Below are 22160 nucleotides of genomic sequence, written 5' to 3'. Positions count from 1 at the left end.
CTGTCAACAAAATTCTTATGTACAATGATTTTTTCTAAATGCATTAACAGCGAACCAGGCTCTGCCTTTTCGTCGGCAGCCTCACTATAACTGTGGTGACTAGGAGAAGCAATAGTTATGGCGTCAAAGCGCCCAAAATCATTACGGGTATACACTGTGCTTCCACTGTATGCATTGCTACTGTTGCTTTGATCTTCTTCAATGTCATCCATTTGTTCTTCTTCTTCCACGACTGAATCTTCATCCATTTCTAGCGATGCAATGGAAGTGTCCACATTATTGTCTGTCTCAGAACATTGTTTACTGCGTTTTTTTTTATAAACAAACCTTCACTATATGTTTCCCATTTGTTTGGATCGCTCATTTTGGTCTACACCTCTATCGATCAGTTAACCTGCTTGTGGTAAATTAATGCAAAGAAAAAAAGATTTTGGTATGACAGCCCGAAAATCTGTTTTCCATGAAATGAAGTCATTCCTAAGCTGATATCAACGATGATGCAGAAATGTAGTTCAAAAGAGTACAGAGTCTATAGTACATTTGTCATAGTAGCACCAGAAATAATTGCCAATTAAGTTTTAAGGCTTACAGATCCAGCAGTTACGGCATCATGTTTATGAAAACGAATATAAGCCTTATTTGTGGATACACATAGTTGAACTGTTACAAAGAGTGGGCTCCATGTCTCAGTTGAGGTTTGCCACCTTGGTATTCCTGATCACTATAAAAGAACTATTATTTATTGGGCACTTTTGCTTTTCGTTTAACCGTTTAGGTATACACCTACTAGATGATTTATTTTCGCGCTATAGTATTGTTAAACAAATCCATCACGACTGATTATCCAGGGTATAGATTACTGTTCTTTTGACAGAGAAATTCTGAGGCGTAACTATTTACAGCAGCAATATCTGTGATTCATCAAAGGAAGTGCTATAGATTCTAGGGTACCTTACCACTACGATCGTTGTTTACCGTATAACGAGAAAAAAAAGCTCGCTGAAACAGTAATTCGCTCTACCGAAAGCACAAACTCCTCAACAAACTCCATCCACACTTCTCTCATGTAATGAATGGCAATAGCAGTAGTTGCCTTGTTTTGATTGTTAGTCATTTTGTGCGGTAGGGTTTGTTTACTGTTGCTTTGACCTTATTACGACACTAATTAAAAATTCAAAAGCATGTGAACCACATGTGCACTATCCCGCTTGATTATAACGATTCAGTTCATTAAAACCCTTCCCTCACAGTCAAGGTTCACTATTCTTCTCTCCTTAATATTTTTAAATATCAAAAACGCGATCTGGATTGTTTTCCTGCTTTCTTCCTTTTCATTTTTCTTTTTCTTAGCATCCATTCTTCGTTACCTTCACATATATGCGTGTTGCCATTAGGCACACTACTATCACTACAGTCTATATGTCAACGATTTATTCCAATAATAGTAATAGTAAATGCTGTCTTTTATAGAAAGCACATCTTTACTGTTGATCTTATTGCTTTCGCTACCGTTTCTAGTCTTGCTGTTACGACTAATATACTTAATAGTAAGCAAGAAAAACTCATTATTTATATAGAGTCTACATTCATTCTACCTTGGATTTAACTTTTGGAAAAAAAAAGGAAAGATCTCTATGCGTAGGATAGTATGAATAGTAGCTTGGTATTTGTTGGTAAAATCATATGATTGCGCCATCCTGAAGACTAGTCAGTCAGCATTGGGGCAATTTTTAATACTGTTTCGAGAACTGCATACAAACAGTAACAACAAACAAATGACAGTTTCGTTGCTGTTAATAATAAGCAGAAGGATGGGCTGTGGTGATAACGGATCAAACGGTGATAGAAGTGTCAAGCGCACGTGGCGGTAGAAGTAATGCAGATAATGTAATTAGCACTAAACAAACTTCTTTTTGGTGTATAAAGAATAAAAATAGTGATGGCGATCCCCCGTTTCGATTGTAAAATAAAAAATATGGACCTGGCACCGAGGCCAAATAGGCCAAAGTAATGATGGTATAAAGAAACATCAGTCATCATCAGCACAGTAAATACAGCCGACCAAAGATGGTCATACACGGTCATATACACTATAGATATTACGGGTTTGAATTTGCTGAAGCAAAGAAGCAGCTGTCCTTAATGCTGAGGAACAGAACCTGTGGACAAAAATTGAAAGAACCATAGGTTTATGCTGGTAATGGATGTCTACGGAAAACACTTTTCTCAAAACATAATGGTAATACAGACAGCAATGATTGCAATGTTGGTAAATTAAAAATGAAAGGGAAGCCAAATATGGAGTGTCTTGCTACAAAGCATTCATAGCAATATTAAAAGTTACGCAGAAAGGCTTTCAATGTAGTAAATGTCTCGAGCAAACACATTTTAATTTTAGGCTGAAGTTGGTATGTTTATTTACATTTTTTATACATTATCAAAAGTATAGTAATGACACCCTACAGAATATTTGATGAAAAGACGAAAGGAATATGTGCCTTTATTTATATTCATTGAAAAAATGAAGAAATATACAAAAGGAAAGAGAGAGGAAGGAAAAACAACTATACTATGTATTATCTAAATGGCAAATTATTAAAATTCATCGGCATCATCTAGCTCGTCTGCTTCATCAATTAGATGTTCTTCGGAACCATCATAATCTTCTAATAACACACCGGCCTGCTCGTCTTGTCCCAAAGCAGTATAACCACCAGAACGTCGTCGTCTGGATAAGAAAGAGGGCCACTCCCAATTACCAAAAGAGCGGCTTATATCAGAGAATGAGGTTGGAAGACGAATCCGAGAAAAGATGCCGGCGATAGCTACAGGAATGACAACTGCTGCTGATACAATCTTCGCGACAATTGGATTAGAAACGAATGGAGAGGAACCAGCTTGCTGATGAAGGCTGTCAGGAAGACGAATACGACTATACAAAAAAGTTTTTCAAAATTACAACGGGTTCTCTCCCTATACGACTTTTAAAAAGTTGTTCACACTTACCCAAATCCACCACGTCGACGGTATTGAAGTGCGGCAAACACAAGGCCAGCACCTATGATAGGTGCAAAAATAAATGCAATCCATCCATGTGAACGGCGACTGGCACCTGGACACCACATCTGTTCAGCACCAATTTTATCTAGCTCCTTACCACCTTGGCAAGTCGAGGCAGCAATCTTGCGATAACTATTCCATATAATATGTCAGTAAAGATGAACATCAAGCCATTTTTCAATACTTCCTTACCCTGTGGGTGTATAGTAAAAATCTCTAGTGCCATCACAAACAGGTTCAAGTGGCGAAAGCCCAGGAACCAAAACACACTTGTTATTGGCATCGCGAAGGAAGTTGAAGTCACTATTAAACATAATCATCATTAGTATTGAAGCTTTTATTACCCATCGTTATTTAGCTACTCACCATTCATAATCTGCCTCAGTACAGGTACAGTTACGAACGACTTCTCTAGGTTGAACCAGCTTTTCACCGATATAGCAATCATGATCCTGTATACGGCGATAATATTGCACTTCACGACCAAAGAGACACTTCTCTCCACGTGTATCTTCTGGGCTCCACAATTCAAAATCATCATCGTTAGGATGATTTTCATCCAGGATACATTTTGTAGGATGAATAGCGCTAAAGTCGATATGGTAGGCTACAGTTTTGCCATTCTTTAATCCAAACAAGACATATTTTTGACTTGTGCCATCAGGCTGGGTAATAATGTCTTCAATGATAACTTTTTCATTCTTCTTGGTAAATTCATAGGTCTTCCAAGTTAAACCCTCATTGGTAGTATACTTGACAAAATTAGTAGGCTGCTCGTTATCTACAAGAATCAGAAGTGCACCTTGATCGGCAAACTCCCAAAGATGAGCGCCCTTTTGGATTTCTGTCCATGTTTTACCGGCATCACGCGTCAGGAACATATCGCCATCACGGTAAGGTGATAAACTCGTTCCTACATTTCCTACACCGACCATTAATCCAACAGCACTAGAAAGACTGAATAAATCACGAGAATTTTGACGTTCAGAGTAACAGTGGAGATGCAGAGCACAATCAGAACCCTTGCAATCATAAGGTTTGCCCTCGCTATCCTTCGTGGGAGGAGTGAGAGCGCTCCAATGACCACCTGCATCGACTGTTTTACGTGTAATCAATTTCTTGGGGTCACCCTTGTTGGCTTGACCAGGATTGCTTACCACATTAGCGATAGCGATACCTTCGATACCCTGCATTTTTTCAAAGTCGACAATGCCCATTTCGTTGCGGTTAGCGTTTTCAAGTGAAATAGTGTAATAGGTGCCGTTAGAGTTCGAGGTGAAAATTGTGCCAAACTCACTGCCTCTATGGGTGTTTGTGGAGACATGAATCCAAAGGGAATTGAGCGACTCCATGATGGTAAAGGCTTCAGGTGATACATCGAAGGAGCTAGGGAAAGCGGCAGGTGCAAATGTGGTACCATCGAGGCTAACAAAAAGACGAAGATTCGATCCGCCATTCTTGGATGCGGCCACAACCATGTATTTGCCAAACACTGTCACGCCGACAATGTCATCAAAAACAACATGTTTGTCGTGGAAATAGTTTTGGGATGCCACTAACTGTAACATACTTCCAAAGAGTGACAATTGATTGCCAGATTGTTCGCGGTACTGTTCACAGAAGATAGAATTACGGTGTGTGGTTTCGATGGCACCCTCTCTACCCCAGATACAGGAGCGCATGTAAGTACCGATAGTAGCCCAGCTACGGCCATTATCACGCGAGTAAAATGCTTCTGAGTGGCATTTGGAGCCTAATCCAGCACAATCTTTCTCACCAATATAAATGACGTAGTCAGGATCATCGTTGTGGAAGCTCATCACAGTTCCTTGAAGGTAGTTGAGAGGTGAAAGAGGTACTTGTATTTCGTCGAAACTGGAGGCCTTGTCGTTGGTGACAAAGTGTGTGGTACCTTCGGTGATAAAGAAAGCTCTTGAATCAAAGAAAGGATTCTGGTATATGGAAATGATCTTATGCCCGGAAAAGAGTTCCTTCCAACTATAACCATCATTTTCGCTAAGCCAGACTTTACCGTCAAATGTGCGAATCATAACACGGTCCGTATCTGTGAAATAGATGTAATCCACAACGCGGTCTGAGAATTCAGTAATGCTGCTTTCAATGTCACCTCCTTTACCACAGGGCCATTCTTTTTGTTCCTCAAGGTTGGTACCGCCAATACAAACACTTCTAGCATTCTTTTTATAGCCAGATCTTCCTTTGAAGGTTTGACCAGGTTCACATTTAGCAGGTCTGTCGGGATGTCGACCGTCAAACACACATTCATTCTTATCATTACGCCAAAATCCAAAGTCACACTCAAAATCGATATCACGACATTCACAATTTACAGTAAGCACTTCAGGATCGTGGAATTGTGCACCAACGACGCATTTACGATCCTTTTTACGACGCCAATAAGCTGTCTTTTGGCCAAGCAAGCAGGCATCATCACCATCATCATCTTTTGGAATCCACTGTTCAAAGTCGCTCTTTTCCTCATTCTTCTTGTCTAGTTTACACTTGGGTAGCCCTGCATCTGAGAAATCGACAGTAATAACCACTTGTGCTCTCTCGGTTCCACGTGTATGGCCGATAATGATAAATTTGAGGGTAGAGGATTTAGGATCCGTAGTCAATGTATTAACACGGATGTCGTCAGCGCTGAATTGATAGCTGTTCCATGTCTCTCCCTGATCCCAAGAATATAAGAGTTCTTTGGTCGGTTTTTCGTCTGTCACCAAGACCAAAATGGAACCCTGATCACCGAATTCATAAAAGTGTTCGCCTTCTTGGATGAGTTCCCAGGTATGTCCACCATCACGGGTCAAGAAAGTATCGCTCTCTGTATAGGCCGTCATCGAAGCTCCCACATTACCAACGCCCATAGCAAGACCAGGAGCACCACTAGAAGAAAAGATAGCTCCAGGACCATGAATGTCTGTGCGGCTATGTAAGTTAAGAGAGCATCCTTTGCTGGCACAGTCAAAATTTTTAGGTGGAGGGAGTGTTTGCCAGTGTCCACCATCATCCCAACTGATCATTGTACGAACTTTCTTTGTCTTGTCTAGGTTGCCGACAAGCTCATCTGTATTCCATACCTGATTAGCAAGGATAATGCCATCTACATTTTGTATCTTTTCAAAGTCGACGTAACCCAGACCATCGCCGTTTGTGTTGTCCAAAGATAGATGATAAAAGGTGCCGTTTTCATTTGATTTATAGAGTGCACCATAAGCTGTTCCAAAGCCGGTGGATTTGAAGATATTGAGCAAGATGGCGTGTGTGGTTGACTGAAGAACAGTGAATGTGTTTCGGTTGATATACTGATCTGGCGGGAACTCAGCTTCTGAAAATGTTTTGCCGTTCATGCTTACATACAGACTAAGCTCACCCTTTTTGCTGGAGGCAACTGCCATGAAATCTTCCACGACAAAAAATTCAACAATGTTATCAAAGTAAGATTCTTTGGTACGTCCCCAATCAGTAGTGCGCACCAGTTTCAGATTTCCGCCTATCTGATTTTTATCATATATCGAGCAAAAAATAGTCTCTTTCTCAATGGCATACTTTGAATCACGACCAAATATACACTTTTCAACATACATTTCAAGTGAATCCCACGAGTTTCCATGGTCACGAGAGATAAAAGCTTCGTTATGAGGTTCAGTTTCCCAAGACTCTCCAACAAATAAGAGCCAATCTTTCTCCTGTGGATGGAAATCCAAAGTGTTACTGGCACGTCGGCTGGGCGGTAAGGGTAATTTCACCGTACGCCAACTAGCACCTTGGTCCTCTGTTAAGTGTAAGCCATCAGCTAGAACTGCATAGGCTCGGTTGTTATCAAATTCATGTAGCACAATATTGCTGACTGGGCCTGCATCCTTTAAAACGGATTCCCACTTGACGCCTTGGTTACTTGAACGCCATAGTTCACCGTTTTGTAATCGTATAAGAACAGCTTCAGAGTCACAGAAATAGAGGAATTGTTCGATTTCATCATCAAAGATCGTTGTATATTTAGCAATGTCTTCATCTGAAGGCTTTGCCGCAATCTTACTATTACTTTTATTGCTGTCCGAGTTTGTTGCTGCATTGGGAATAATTCCATCCTTGTTTTCGCTGCATTTACGATCTACAGGTTCATCTAATGCCTTCCCTTCGCCAATAATGCAAGTATTTCCAGGAATGAGTCGATATCCGCTGGAAGCAGGATAGATACTATCTTTCGATTTACACACATCCTCTGATATCAAATCCGGGCCAATGCGAACACAGGTACCATCCTCATTGAAAACAAAGTTATAATCACATTCATAATCTTGACGAGAACAAGGACAATCCTTTAATTCTATAACAGGGTCTTGGAAATCTCGTCCAACATAACAATCACGATCTGCCTTGCGACGATAAAATATCTGTTCATGTCCCATCAAACAGTCCGGTCCATCTGTAAGGTCACGAGCAACAAACTTTTCAAAATCACTCTTGTTTTCATCTTTTTCATTGAGCACGCATTGACGGGAGAAGATATCAGTAAAGTCGAGCTGAATAGCCTGTACTTTCGTGTCGGAAGATCGAACCGAACTGCCCACTAACAAAAACTTTCGTGACGTTGATTCAGGATCTGTGGTAAGCATTCTAGCACGAATAGAAATACCAAGATCGAGTTTCTCCCTTTAAAGATAGCAGAAAATACCGTATGAATATAGATACATTACGCAAGCTCCTGACGATAGCAACTTACCAGCTTTCTCCGCGGTTTTTACTATACCAAACATGATCCGTTTCTTTTTCATCGTCCACCAAGACTAAAAAAGCGCCTTGATCGCCAAACTCATACTTGTGGGCACCTTCTCGAACCATCTTCCATGAAAGGCCATAATCAGTAGATAAGAAAGTATCACATTCATCGTATTCTAACAAATGAGCACCATAATTGCCTACTCCCATGATAACGCCTACTGCCGATTCAGCTGACGATACCTGACCGTAATTATGGTTTGATGTGACTGAGTGTAGATGGAGGGCACACTGTTTATCAAAGCAGCTTAAATCCTTTCCATTCATATCCTTTACATTCGTGATTTCCTTCCAGGTAGCTCCATCATCGAAACTCATACGCGTGTTCACCTGTTTGTCTGCACTTTTAGAATCGACTTGTTTAGGGTTCATCACTGCATTTGCGATTAGAATTCCTTCTACACCTTGAATACGTTCAAAATCAATGAAACCCATCATATTTCTATTCGTATTCTCTAAGCTCTTGATGAAGAAAGTTCCGTTTGAGTTGGATTTATACATGGAACCGAATTGATCACTGCTACCACTCAACACATCAATCATTAAAGCGGGGCCTGGACTTTCGACAATGGTGAAGGCTTTCTCATGCAAATTGGCACCCTCTGGGAACACAGCTTTATGCCAATTTTCACCATCTTGTGAGACATACAGTATCATATCTGAAGTGTCTGCTGACGGTTTGACGACCGCTACAATGAACCGGTTGATGGCACTCACTGCAATAACACCTTTGACTTCAGTGCCAGTATTGAAATCAACCACTTGCTCAGTTTTGAAAAAGTCTTCGGATTGTACAAGACGAAAATCTTCAGGGTCGAATAGAGTAGTAATGCCGGATTTTCTAGGTGATTCAACACACATCACTTCTTTCACAGGGGCATTTTCGAATTGTTTGCTAGATAAGCTCCAAATACAAGATGACGTGTGCGTCCTTAAGAGATTGATATCGTCGAAATTGTTGATTGTATAATAAGTCTAACAAAATGACACGAATAAGAACAGTCATAAAAATGTTGAACAATCCTATTTTAATGTCTAACCTCGTCATGACAATCAACACCTGTCCAAGACCCAAGTTTACATTTGAAACCTGTGAATAGAACATAACTAGAACGTTCTGCATGAAATGATAAATGAGGACCTACGGCAGCAGGCTCAACAGGTGTATTGAACTCTTGCCATGATTTTCCTTTGTCCGTTGTTCGCCAATGCCTCTTATTTTTACCAATAACATAAGCCTAACAAAGCAAAAAATGAACACTATGGATGAGATAAAGTCGGTTCTTTTTTTTTTCTTTTTTCTTTTTTTTTTTTTTTTTTTAATTTTCATGCATCAACTCAGAAAACTCACTCTGTCGCTGTCGAAAGGATGCTCATATAGAAAATTTGCTTCATCGTCCGCAATGGCTGTTACTTTATCCCATTGTTTGCCTTGGTCTTCTGAACGGTAAAGGGTATGTGAGACGGCATCGAGCCATAGAATAACCTAGAGCAGTGATGAAATAGTGAGATTGCCAATTTTTCCTGCCATCCACTTATTTGTTACGTGTGGGGAAATGAGCCTACTTGTGAATCTTTGAAATAAAAAAATTTATCAGGTGTTTTATCGAAGCCTGTTCGCTGTACAGTTTGTGCTGAAGCCTCCTTCGCGAGATACAAGAAGGCTATGTAAAAGAAAAAATAAATAAGGGACAGACCCCTATAACCGGAGGTCTGCCATAACCGTGTCATGTTTGGTTGTTTAAGTAAAGAGATGTCAACAATAGGTGTTTTAAGGAATCAGTGAGTTAATAAAAAATATTTTTCCGTTTCGTCTCTAAGCTATGTTAGAAAGTTATCGAGTTGTGAGGGTATTTTTTTCGTAAGGGTACAGGAGAGTATGGTAGGAAAGTTTATCAAAAAGGAAAGCAATTAAAAGGAATTAGCACAGCTATGCTTGTGCTTGAATTTTTTAAGAATCCTAATTTCAATGACAGAATGTCCGAGATTTATCAATTGTGCGTCTTTCTCCGGCCCTTCTTTACTTGTTTTTTCCAAAGCATTAGTGTGAATTGTTTGATCTGAAAAGTAACATGGAAACTCTTCTGTAACTTTAGACTAGCACTGGTTGATGAGAAATATGAAAACCTTCCTTCCTTCCTCCATTCTTAAAATAATATATCTTGAACACTACAGAAACGATTGGTACTCATTATCAGAGTATTGAACTATTCTAGTATTATTAAGCTCCGTTGTTCAGGTATCAAAGTTGCAGGAAGCAACAGATTTCATGCGGGTGTTTACGTGGTTTTATCATATTTTTTACGGGACCTAGATACGTCGCGCCAGCGAAAAAAGAAAGAACAAATTATACAGGCTTACAACAAGACTAAACCTATGGTAGCAATTTCAATGTTCAAAAGGATTTCAGCGCTTTATGCGAGTATTGAAAGTCAATGTGAGGATGTTGTATTCGCTGAAGTTTAAGCGAATTGTTCCGCGACAAACGAGTTCTGCGAATGTCCAGTTTAACAGCTATGCGAACTGTCTAAACCCTTGAGTAGTAAAAAAAGGATATAAACAGAACATTATACTATGTGAGCATAATGAGTTCTATGTAGACTTGGATTTAACATTGACGGGATAATAACACATGCTTTTTTGTGTCATATGAGTGAAATCATAATTGAATAACAGAGGTGAAGAAATTGTGGGATAAGCTCTGTATTACATACTATAAAAGAATACAAATGTACGGTACATTCATCCTGGAGTAAAGAGAGCAGCTAAAATAAGATGATGCCAATGTTCTACGTGAACTGTACAAGGGCGAGTTATTTGATCCACGGTTTCTTATTGTCGAATTATAGGGTATTTCACAGCAAATTACGAATAGAAATCTAAGCAATAGCTTCGAGAGATTCAAACCCCTTTTTTTACATTATTCACCTTCTACCTGAGAAATAATTACTCTCGTAATAGTAAATGTTTCGACAGAATGTAACATTAGTATGTTATCAGAAGATAGTTCAAAACAATACGGTCAACTTACGCCTCTACATAATGTGCCTGTGGACATTTGCGCATCCATTGATACCTTCATTGCACAGCAAGAGCATAGCAGCAGCAGCAGCAGTATTAGTTACCGAAGCTTACGCGTCAACGTGAGGAAATACCAGTTCATCGTTTTATATGGATAATCTGTTCATTCGACCTGGGATTTAAATAGCCCTCATTGTTTTGGTTTTTCTTAATGTCCATTCAAATTTACAGTGAAACCAACAATGAATTATGACTACAAGAACTGAAGCTGTTCATTAAATTAGAGGAGAAACACTACGTTGTCAATCGCATGACCAACAAGCAGCAGAAACATTCATAACCTATGTGTTGGAAAGGGTTTCCACCCGATCAGGATGCTTGGAAAAGCCCACTATCATTCAATATTGGCGACGCAATGGTAAATCCACCTCGCTACACATAGAACGCAAGCAAAGATCCACATAACATTCACAAGGCATCCCACCAAGCAACCTAACCCCATATCTCGCACATCACCAAAATTTGATCGGCTTCGAAGAGTTTGGGAGAGGGCGATGTGATGTCTAGAATCGATGAAGTAAAATATCACGTGGACTGGACATACTCCCATCGTGCTCCGTCTTCAGGAGACTTACAATAGATTATTGATCTTGGTTCTCTTTCATATTAAAGAGCACAATCCGAGTCTGCTATGGGAGTAACTTTGTTTTAATCACTGTTGTGTTGATTCTACTATATATCCTATGTCATATAGTAACATATTACAGTAAAATAAGTAAACTATATAACCTAAATGACAACCTGGTCAGCCTTGTACGACGTAGCTAATCTCATATAAGAATTGTCACTTATTCTATATTCGTTTTCCTATTCTACTTTATATTATTTCAGCAGTACGTTTAAACAGAGATTTTATTACATAATATTAATTTTTTAAAGCCCAATGGACACGAGATATTAAGCTTATCTAAATTGCCCGGGGCAGCTCCAAAGGCTTAAAAGAAACTAAAAACCCCTTAGGACTCAAGGGTAAAAAGGATTATGTACTAAAGGATTGTGGGAGGGGGAGAGGGTAACCAGTCGAGCAATAGGTGCCCTAACCGAGGAGTTGTAGGCGGCTCTTGGGAGTGGTGTAAGTAGTCGAGTTCAAACAAAATGTGACAAAGTGCTGGCCATAGAAAATGCCAGTGTTGTATTTGGGATGGGTTGCTGATCGGATGAGTAGGAAGACGGTTGAGGACATAGGATATAGGATCACAGACTGATGTGGGGAGTCGTAGGCGGTGGTGCATGTATTTCAGCAGTACAGTGTTTTGCATTTGAAAATAGAATTTTTTGTTAGGCCAATAGAAATTTCTGAATAATAGAATTTTTTAAATCCAGTGGAAATTCTTGGCAAGCAGTACAAAACAATAGAACTTATAGTAGTTCTAACAAGACTAAATTTATTAATTATAAACTCATATTCTTTCCATATTCATACACTTTGTAAATAATCTTCGTGAGTGACGGATTCAACCTTGACATTCTTCAGGTGTAACTTTCTTGACTGCCTCTTCAATTCTGTCAGCAATCATTTCGTTCTTCAGAAGAGGCGTTTTACGTACTTCTCCCTTAATCTTTGACCAACACTCTTCAATGGGATTTAAAAAAGGCGAGTATGGTGGTAGAAACAAAGCAGTGTGCCCATTGTCACGAACTGCTGTCACGACTTCTTCGGTTTTCTGTATCGTGGCATTATCCATAACAATATGCATATTATGTAAACCAAGCTTGTTAAGTGTAGAAGTCATTTCTTCCACAAATAGTCGGAAGTGTGATGATTTGGTGCCATGTGGTAGTGCTCTCTTTGTACCAGCTATCTTCTGCTTTTCATAGCCTTTGGACTTTGGAACCTGCTGAGAAACTGCAATTAATCCATAGGCTGACATGCAGCCCAAAATACTCAGGTTGGTGCCTTCCGGCTGTACTTCCACTTCCACAGGTGTTCCTTTCTTGGACCAACCAACAGGACGCACCATATTTTTTTTAAAACCACTTTCATCCGCAAAAACGCATTTTCTTTCAAAATCGACGCTATTTTCCATAAGATACTCAACAAATTGTCGACGTTTTTCAATTGTATCTTCGGAATTCCGTTCTGCTATCCTTGATTGGGTACGAGTGAGTGTAAACTGAAGTTTATCAGTTATGTGACGATAGACACTTGATTCATTAATCGTCAAATCATCAAAAGCAGCACAAAGACAGTCGGTAACATCTTTGACAATACAGGCTGGATGATTTCGACGTAATTATCAATGAATTGTGAGTGGTTTTCAGTAAGCTTAATGTTATTGCCTTTTAGTTTAACTTCAGATGCTAGTTTGTAACCAGGCAATACTGTTCCTCCATTTGCTCTCCATTCTTTATGGTACTTATAGGCAGATTTGGGTTCAATTTGAGCTTTTACGGCAGCTTTAGATATTTTAAAGTTATGGTTCTGGATTAGAGAAATGAATTCAGCCATCTGCGATGGCTTATACTTTGTTGGTGTCCAAACCATGGCAGGTAGACGAGCCAAATCTAATTCAAATTCTTCTATAGCCATTACTGTATCTAAAGATTCTTCTTCTTTCTCTGACGAGATTGAAATATCCGAAAGATTCTCCAAACGATACAACGTATTAATAGTCACTTCTGCTTCTTTTGGCTGATTTTCAGGTTCTTCTGTATCTAATTGATCACAAACAAAATCACCAGAAGGGAGGTAATGATAGAATCTAGTTGTCGACATGAAAATCAAAAACATTTTTTTTAGATAAATCGCAAGGTTTATAAAAGTATTGAAATGTATAAAAGTAAATACAATGGTTTATTGAGCAAAATTTTATGAGAGTATTAAAGAAACCTATATTTTCGATATCAACGTTATATAGCCATTGAAAAAAAAAAGCTGGCATCAAAGCCAAAATGCCAAGATTCTTGAAGCAAGACCAAACAATATAGTCATAGGTCAATAACTAAGGCTCATATCACTAAAGTTTTGCGCCTTAGATAAGTCTCGACACTCACTAGGTATTGATCTTTTTTTTTATCGTTTTTGTGATGTGTATATTGATGGGTAGAGATTTATATTTTTTTTTACCATCAATATAAATATCACAAAACCAGCACAATATATATGAATGTATAGAAGCTAAAACAAAAAATAATCATTTTAAAAAAAACCGAGTAATACGCGTAATACGCTTAATACGCTTAATATTTTTTCCAATCACAAGAAATCTCTACAGGACCACCTACAGCCGCACGCAGATCCCGCTCGTGCCTTGCTATGCGGCAAATATCCACAAGGCGCAGAGCTTAACCATTTCTCCCGGTGTAGCGATCTGTCTAAGCTCAAGATTTAGATCACCGGGTCAACTATACGTTGCATGTTCAAGAGTGCGAACCTCCCAACAAATTCGCTTTTTCGGCCTTCTAGATGATCCTACACTCACCGTATCCTTCAACGAACAATTAACCACATTCCTTTCTGTTTAACAAATGCCTATCAGTAATTTTTTTATGGCACTTATTTCTATGCTTATTTTTATAATTTTTTTATGCTTACTTTCATATTTCTATGCTTATGCACTTATTTCATGCTTATTTTTATGCCTTATTCCTATGCTTATGCTTATGCTTGTATGCTTATTTTTATCTCATATCCCTATGCTTATACTTATCAATAAATTTTTTTATTTCAAAAAATTCCCTTCAGGACGTCCAGAAATTAATGAGTCGTTTTATTAGGTATAAAATAAGGCTAGGGTTTCATCGCATCTATAATCTATTACCTTTTGTATCCAAGTCTAAAAGTATCATATTAATAGTCTACCGCATACTTACTTGTGATACTGTATCCTACCAGTCCATACATTTCTGAGTTTGATAGGCATGGAATAACGATCTGTTCTTTTTTATCTGTCATTAGTTGGCTAGGCTCATGGTCGAAACTAAAGCTCCGCCTATGGAACTGAAGTGTGCATTTTAACCACCGCTGTGTTTTCCTGGAAACGCCAGTCAGTCCCACAGATTTTGTACCCAAAGATCTTCGTGTGTGGCCTTTTATGTAAAGAATCAAGTTTTTCCTTTCAAGTTTTTAGCCAACTATTATTATTACAATGCCATACAAGCAAGGTTTGTCCTAAAATAATTTGTGAAAAGCGAACTCACGTATTTTATGACACTGCTTTTTAGAATTTATCACATACGTATCTGATTGTTTTCGTAAAAGACAAACCGTACAATTATCAGATGTCATCGAGAAAGATTTTATAGTTTCAGAATCTCAGAGGGTCTTGGTAGTGGAAGATCTGCAAAGAATGTGGAAATCAAGACTCAAGACTTGTTATGATTTATGCTTGGAAAAGTTTCAATCTACCGACATCCCTAGTGTAAGCCAATTGACGCGTAATCCGTATTTACCGTATTCTCATTTCGTTCCCAATAGCTCGACCTTAATGTTAGTGAACAAACGTGGGCCTCAACATTTTCACTGGTTGTACAGGTAATTTGGACTTTGCAGCTGATGGATTGGTTTGAATTGTGTCTAAATATTTGATTTCGTAGAATCCAAGACGAGATGAATCAAACCATATCAAGTTCCGGAAGATTGGCAACAATCTCAGCTCTGTACAGACAATCAAACGGTAGTTATGGAGAAGGTCTACTTGGTGCATCTTCAACTCATCAAAATAAAAAACAAAAGACAAGACAAAACCTCGATAGCTTGTTCTCAAATACCCAAACAACACCTATAAATGTTTCGCACGATGATTTCAGGGTTGCAGTCTTCAAGGCAGGATATAATCTGTTGAAAAATCAATTCACTCTATCAACTGCTCAAGAATTGAATATGATGGTCAATGAATTAAGCCCTAGTTCATTTGGTGAACATATGGATCATTTAGCACACCATCTCATCACAACTGAACGAAGTAGAGAATCGGAAAATGCCCTAAAATTAGCTCTGAGTCGTATACTTTATATGGTTGGTGGCACCACATCTCTTACACAACAACAGTACTTTAAAAGTCGACAACTGGATCATTTTCTTAAACAGGCACTTGATTGTAAACCCAAATTGGATCCTGGTTTTGATGATACCATGAGTGAAATCTACAAAACATTTCTCACAAAAGTGGATGCTTCTCCAAAGGAGGTCAGGATATTTCTAATGAAACAACGAATGGAGGTCCTTACTGAAAACAATGAAGATAATGATTTGATGAAAATGCTGGACATCCTGGATTATTTAGTTGCTGATGCTGCTCCACTCCCGGATAGTAAATCTAGTGAATTGACTTGGTACCGTAAAACTGCGCATATTCTTGATATTCTTTTTAGAAAATCATTTATATCTGTCGTATTTGAGGCACGATGGCAATATTATATGAGTAAATTACTCAAAACGTCTAACGAAATGTAAAATAAAACTTGATCTCAGATATGAGTACTGCTCATATCTTCGTTCCCGTTTGGTAAGCGGTGTGTTCGATTGCATACATTTGAACCTTAGATCAAATGTATAACACATAAAGATAAGATAAGAAAAGAATATGGATTAAGGATAATTCTTATGTGAGATTAGCTACCTCACATATGTAAGACTTGAACAGGTTATCTTTATGAAATATATTTTACTTAGGTTATCTATGGCTATATGATATTCAGGTATATAGCAGGATTGGTATATGTACTCGTAGGATATATTGATTCAACAACCAAAACATAGTAGATCACGGTACTGCTCCCTGTTCTGGAAATAAAGTATGGTTGGAGATAAAAAAGGCTCAATCACTCTTTATTAACACAATAACTGTTCACGCAATCAAAAGAACACCACGCACGAATATCTCTTCCTAGCCAACATCTATAATCACTCCCACAGTATCTGAGCTACACAACTGGTGGCCGATAGATATTGGATTATAGATGTAGCTGCATGATCACCCTGGATCTGCCAGGATAGCACATTACAAATCAATCCGCTCTGGGATGGACGAGTAATTATCCACCTAAAGGGAAGACCTATTCTTTTACGGAAACCTCTGATTCACTGAGTATTATTTGACCATAATACATCAGTGTCAGCTATAGATCCCGATACAGTCATTTCGTAGACAGCAAACACAATAAGTCTTTATTAATAGCAGTAATTTTAGTTTTCTTTTCTTTTTCTTTAGTTTGTTTTTGAAAGAGAAATAAAGACGGTGGTTTGATTTCGTTAAGCTTTCGTGTTTATTTTCTCTTGTGTTATTCTTTACCTTTTACTTCATAATTAAAACTAGCGAATACCACATTTTTTTTAACGAATTTCTAAACTACTTTGTCCATAATGCCCCCTATTAACCCCCATCAAGACTCCCCTCAAGAAGACCATGTCCAACAAAATGAGGACATGGAAATGCTTGATGTAAATCAGTCAACCTCTGGTAGATCCCCTCTGGTATCTAACTATCGTTCCTCTGTTTCCTCCTCCTCTGGTACCATCTCTTCTTCCCCTGCTGGCTCCCAAGGTACGGAAACAAAAGTAAATAATACTTATGTCCCTCCTCCTAACGAGAGTGATACATACATACACACATTTGATGTTGGCAAGGACCTCACTTCGCATCAAAATAATAACAATGATGTTGGCAAGGACTTCACTTCGCATCATTACCACAATAACAATAGTGATAGAAATGTCACGCATAATCATGATGGTGTTAACCATATGTTTATCGATTCATTAGGCCCCAAGCCGATTGACGGAACAGACCCTATGGTCATTCGTTACGAGAATCACATACATGAACTTTACGAAAAGGTTTTTAGCCTATCGGATCCTGTTGAAATTGCAAAAATTCACACTACCATTGAAATTTTTGAGACTAAGGTCAAGAAAATGAAGGGTGAAACTGCTCTTATCAACTCACCATCATATTTTGATCCCAACAAAAGTTCCACTATGCAGTCTAAGTACGCGCACCTATCATCCGATAACATTCACCGCAGTGAAATACCAATTTTCCAATTGGTGGATGATCCATTGGAAACTAAAACGGATAATGCCCCATCATTTGAAAACGCGGAAACATTTGCAGATGCATTTGAAGCCCCATTCATAGCCAATGATACAGACTTAGATAAGTATTGGAGGAAATACTTATCTGTCTCATTTTCCAAAAGCAAAAACCCTGTTTATCAACGTTGGTATGCCGTAGATTTCAAGAAGTTCCCACAGAACACTTCTTGGAAAACTATAAAAACGGAACTAGTTGAACGCTTTGGATTGAATGCCACCATCGATAAGAAAATCCAAAATTTCATTCGTATGAGACAAGGAAAAACAGAACAGTTACGTGACTACATGGACCGTTATTACCAAGCTTACTCATACTTACCTGATCCGAAGCCCGATTCTATCTATCTTGTGGCATACTTCCTTGACTCCTTGTTGCCAATGACAAGTGAGGAAGTAAAAAAATCACTAAAACGTTATCACGAAGGGAACTCTCCCGACAGCAAAACCTCCTTTTACCCAGCTTACTTATCTGAACTCTTCGATTACCTCAAAAAGAGAATGGGAGATATCCAAGAAAGCTTGGCGCTAAAATTTAACTCATCTCGGCAACATAATGCCATCACTAGTGGCAATAAGAATCATCCTGATAACGTTAACAATACAAACAAGAATAATCGCATTGATTTTAAACGCAAAAACAATGGTGACAACGATTCTTCTAACAAGAAACATAAGGCGTTAACCAACCCATGTTCATTTTGCAAAATTGAGAATTATTCTCGGGAACATCTGGAGAGTTGCTTGCCTTACCTCAAAAGTGACATATACTTGAAAAGACGTATCACTCAACAGAATAATAACCAAAAGGTAGAATTATTTTGTACTGTTATTAATCATAACAAGAGTGTCACTGACGGAATACTCATTTTATATAGCCAAATCGAACATGATATTGAAAAATCATTTTCATCGCTACTCAAGCGATCACATTTTGATCAATCCTCATACTATAAAAATTTTCTCACTAGCTCTGATCCAGCTAAAAATAAACATATATTTTTAAAAGATGATATTAGATCACAGATTTCTTGCTATAATGTCTCAAACATAACTGAGAATGAAGTACAGAATTTGTCGCCATATTCTCCCGTTATCATGATCAATGGTGAGAAACTAATTGCCATGATTGACACAGGTGCACAAATATCTTTGATAAATAAAACCTATGAATTTGAGGATAAAACTATCTTTGATGATATAATCCCTACCACTGGTACATTTTCATTTATTGATAAAAATTCTACAGCCAGTCGGATTGGTAAAACACGACCTCTAGAAGTGAAATATAGAGGTAGAACACCATTTTCCCACTCATTCGAAGTTGTGGAAATGCCGCTAGCAAATCTACCAGTTTTGTTAGGGAGAGATTTAATTCCACAACTGGGAATTTCGATTCAGAACATTGCCTACTCTTTTGAAGACATCGAGGAAATTGTCTTTGAAGATAGTGTTAATCATGAATTGTACACTCCTAATGTGAGCAAAGCTTGTTCTGAAGAAGAATATGAACAGTTCATCGAGGAAATGAAGCCGTTGATGGATGTGAATGCAAATATTAACCTTCATAACCTTTGCCCTTTACCGGAAGCCATTGTTTATCTTCCCACTAAACCTAATGAAGTGGCATACACGAGACAGTATCCAATTTCATACGATTTGGTTCCTATCGTTAGAGAACAAATTAAGAAATGGGTCGATGACAAAACAATTGAACCTGCAAAAATATCTGGTTTCAATAGTCCCTTAACAATCACACCAAAGGCTGGTACTGACGCTAATGGAAATAAGAAGTACAGAGTTTGTCTTGATACTCGACGTATCAACAACCTGACAGACGATGTCTCCAACGTCAACACTCCTTTGATTGAAGACATCTTCCATGATGTCAGAGAAGCAAAAATATTCAGTGTTTTCGATATTTCAGGTGCCTTCCACCGATTGCAAATCGCTGAAGAAGACAGACATAAGCTTACCTTTACATTTGAAGGTAAAAGCTGGCAATTCCGAGGTGCTTGTTTCGGGTTGAAATCGCTTTCCGGAATATTTCAAAATGTTATGGAAACCATATTCCAAGATATGAAAGATTTTACATGTATCTACATTGATGACTTGGTTTGCTTTTCCAAAGATCTTGCTTCTCATAAAGAGCATTGCAAAAAGGTTATTCAAGCATTAACGGATAACAATATGCCTATCAATTTTGAGAAAACTCATCTTGTAAGAAATTCAGTTTACCTACTCGGTTTTTGTATTTCGGAACAAGGAAGATCCATTGATCCTCGTCGTTTGACTGACATTGATGAATGGCCAAAACCTCAAACCGCTAAAGCCATGATGAAATTTTGTGGTTGGGTCTCTTATATGCGTGCTCATCTACCTAATGCTAGCGAGTTAACTACTCCTCTGGATCGTTTGCGATATAGCACTCAGAAAGTCTTAGAATGGACTCCAGAAATGCATGCACATTACGACAGCATTATCAATATTTTGAAAAAGAATATTGCTTTAAGTCATCCAGATTTGAACCATGAATTCAGCTTAGCCGTTGATGCTAGCAACTATGGTATTGGTGCTTGTTTGTTCCAAGAATTTAAAGATGAACAAACTGGTAAAATTACTATTCGATACATTGGTTTTTCATCAAAGGCACTTTCTAAAAGTCAACGCAATTATAGTGTTACTCGCAAAGAACTTCTAGCCTTGACTACTGGATTGACAAAATTCTACAAATTTTTGCATGGTCCTAAACCTTTTACATGTTATACAGACCATCGCAGTCTCTCATACCTTTTCACAACCAAGAACCCCTCCATGATGATGATGCGATCCATGGAAGTTATCTTATCCTTTCCTAACATGAAAGTTCAATGGATTCCTGGCATTACGAATATCATGAGTGATAAATTGTCCCGATTATTCCCTACAATGCAAGACAAAGTTGCCTTTGAAAAGGATGAGAAACGACTATTCCCCCATCTATTCAAACAGACACAGAAGAATACAAAATCAAAAATGCGTGCTCAAAAACGTAAATTGGAAAAGAAGATCCTTAAAGATAATCCTCCTCTTAATCCTGAACGTACGCAGAACCTCAATCAGTTCTATAATTCCATTTCGGAAACATCTGATGTGACTACAACTCCCACCTTCACTCCTTCTTTGTCGAACCGTTTCATCCGCGTTAAACGCTGGTCTCTTCGCACCATTCATGATGATTTGAATGAACAAATTCGTTATTCTGGACCCACAGATGACGATGAAGAGGACATCATCCAGATTAATTACGCACAAAACATGGATGAATCATATATTGTACCTCCCGTTGAAGAAAGACCAAGTATTTTGAAAGATGCACATGAATTTGGTCATTTTGGTGGTGAAGCCATCGTACAACGTGTGAGAAAAGATCTAGGTATGAACTGGCCTAACATAATGAAGGAAGCCTTAGAAGTTGTAAAACAATGCGCAACTTGCCAAAAGTTCACCATTAGTAAGAAAGGATATAATCCGTTGAAACCCATTTACTGTTATACCCCAGGATGGCACTTTCAAATGGATTTATGCGGTCCTTTTCCCATCACAACCAACGGCAACACATATATTTTGGTTCTCATCGATGTCGCTACTCGCTTTCTTATCCTACGTCCCATTTGTGATAAGTCTGCTAAAACCGTGGCTGAAGAACTCATTTCCATCTTTTCACTTGTCGGTTATCCTCGTATCATTCACTCTGACAATGGCACTGAATGGAAAAATCAGATCCTCAATACTCTATGTGAGGCTATGAAAATTGACAAACGTTTGAGTACAGCTTACTATGCTCAAAGCAATGGTGGAGCTGAACGTGCCGTTCAAAACACAAAGAAATTGCTCTCTAAACTAATCCTTGGCAATTCTGAAGACAATTGGGATATGATGATCAATTCTGTACAATTGATGCTCAATTGTAAAATATCCAAACGTTTACTTACTAGCCCTTTTAACTTGATGTTCGCTCGTAAAATGTCCAATGAGTATCCATTACTCCATGACTCGAACGATAACATTGAACCCATGTCGAATGATGAACTTCTGCAACGTATACAATACATGTCAGATGTAGTCTTTCCCGCAATCAAAGAACGCACTGAGATATACAACAAAATGATGAAAGGTCAGTTTGACAAAAAGCATCGTTTGG

The 22160-nt window shown here is 38.4% G+C and overlaps 5 protein-coding genes across 5 annotated transcripts; 2 read left to right on the top strand and 3 right to left on the bottom strand.

Annotated features, from left to right (window-relative positions):
- Positions 1-385: 385 nt before the first annotated feature.
- Positions 386-1114, bottom strand: BDF20DRAFT_840005 (uncharacterized protein; the record flags this gene model as incomplete). Its single annotated transcript, XM_053079341.1, has 3 exons — positions 386-529; positions 590-714; positions 976-1114. 3 exons carry the CDS (start codon positions 1112-1114, stop codon positions 386-388), a joined length of 408 nt encoding a protein of 135 aa, XP_052931366.1.
- A 1481-nt stretch (positions 1115-2595) lies between these two features.
- On the bottom strand, positions 2596-9594 carry BDF20DRAFT_917392 (uncharacterized protein; the record flags this gene model as incomplete). The annotated part of the gene is made up of 8 exons (XM_053084562.1): positions 2596-2932; positions 3007-3192; positions 3253-3363; positions 3427-7737; positions 7808-8838; positions 8904-9101; positions 9215-9349; positions 9430-9594. 8 exons carry the CDS (start codon positions 9592-9594, stop codon positions 2596-2598), a joined length of 6474 nt encoding a protein of 2157 aa, XP_052931365.1.
- A 1311-nt stretch (positions 9595-10905) lies between these two features.
- On the top strand, positions 10906-11451 carry BDF20DRAFT_840002 (uncharacterized protein; the record flags this gene model as incomplete). The annotated part of the gene is made up of 3 exons (XM_053079340.1): positions 10906-11006; positions 11169-11302; positions 11360-11451. The coding sequence occupies 3 exons, from the start codon at positions 10906-10908 to the stop codon at positions 11449-11451; spliced, it is 327 nt and encodes a 108-aa protein (XP_052931364.1).
- A 1532-nt stretch (positions 11452-12983) lies between these two features.
- BDF20DRAFT_927572 (uncharacterized protein) lies at positions 12984-13756 on the bottom strand. The gene has a single exon (XM_053084714.1). It carries the CDS (start codon positions 13673-13675, stop codon positions 13106-13108), a length of 570 nt encoding a protein of 189 aa, XP_052931363.1. The 5' UTR covers positions 13676-13756; the 3' UTR covers positions 12984-13105.
- A 1224-nt stretch (positions 13757-14980) lies between these two features.
- On the top strand, positions 14981-16381 carry BDF20DRAFT_899309 (uncharacterized protein). Its single transcript, XM_053082662.1, has 2 exons — positions 14981-15418; positions 15481-16381. Exons 1-2 carry the CDS (start codon positions 15234-15236, stop codon positions 16337-16339), a joined length of 1044 nt encoding a protein of 347 aa, XP_052931362.1. The 5' UTR covers positions 14981-15233; the 3' UTR covers positions 16340-16381.
- Positions 16382-22160: the final 5779 nt, after the last annotated feature.

Source organism: Mycotypha africana (genome assembly GCF_025528875.1).
Source record: "Mycotypha africana strain NRRL 2978 chromosome Unknown BDF20scaffold_14, whole genome shotgun sequence".
Classification (NCBI taxonomy): Eukaryota; Fungi; Mucoromycota; class Mucoromycetes; order Mucorales; family Mycotyphaceae; genus Mycotypha; species Mycotypha africana.
The sequence above is the reverse complement of the archived record's forward strand: the minus strand, read 5'-3'. Positions and strand labels throughout refer to the sequence as shown.

What these genes read in the sequence shown, in the direction of transcription:
- BDF20DRAFT_927572 (XM_053084714.1), bottom strand. Translation starts at nt 13,675, where the DNA reads ATGTTTTTGATTTTCATGTCGACAACTAGATTCTATCATTACCTCCCT.
- BDF20DRAFT_899309 (XM_053082662.1), top strand. Translation starts at nt 15,234, where the DNA reads ATGTGGAAATCAAGACTCAAGACTTGTTATGATTTATGCTTGGAAAAG. An exon ending in CATTTTCACTGGTTGTACAG is followed by an intron (nt 15,419 to 15,480) that starts GTAATTTGGACT and finishes TTGATTTCGTAG; the next exon opens with AATCCAAGACGAGATGAATC.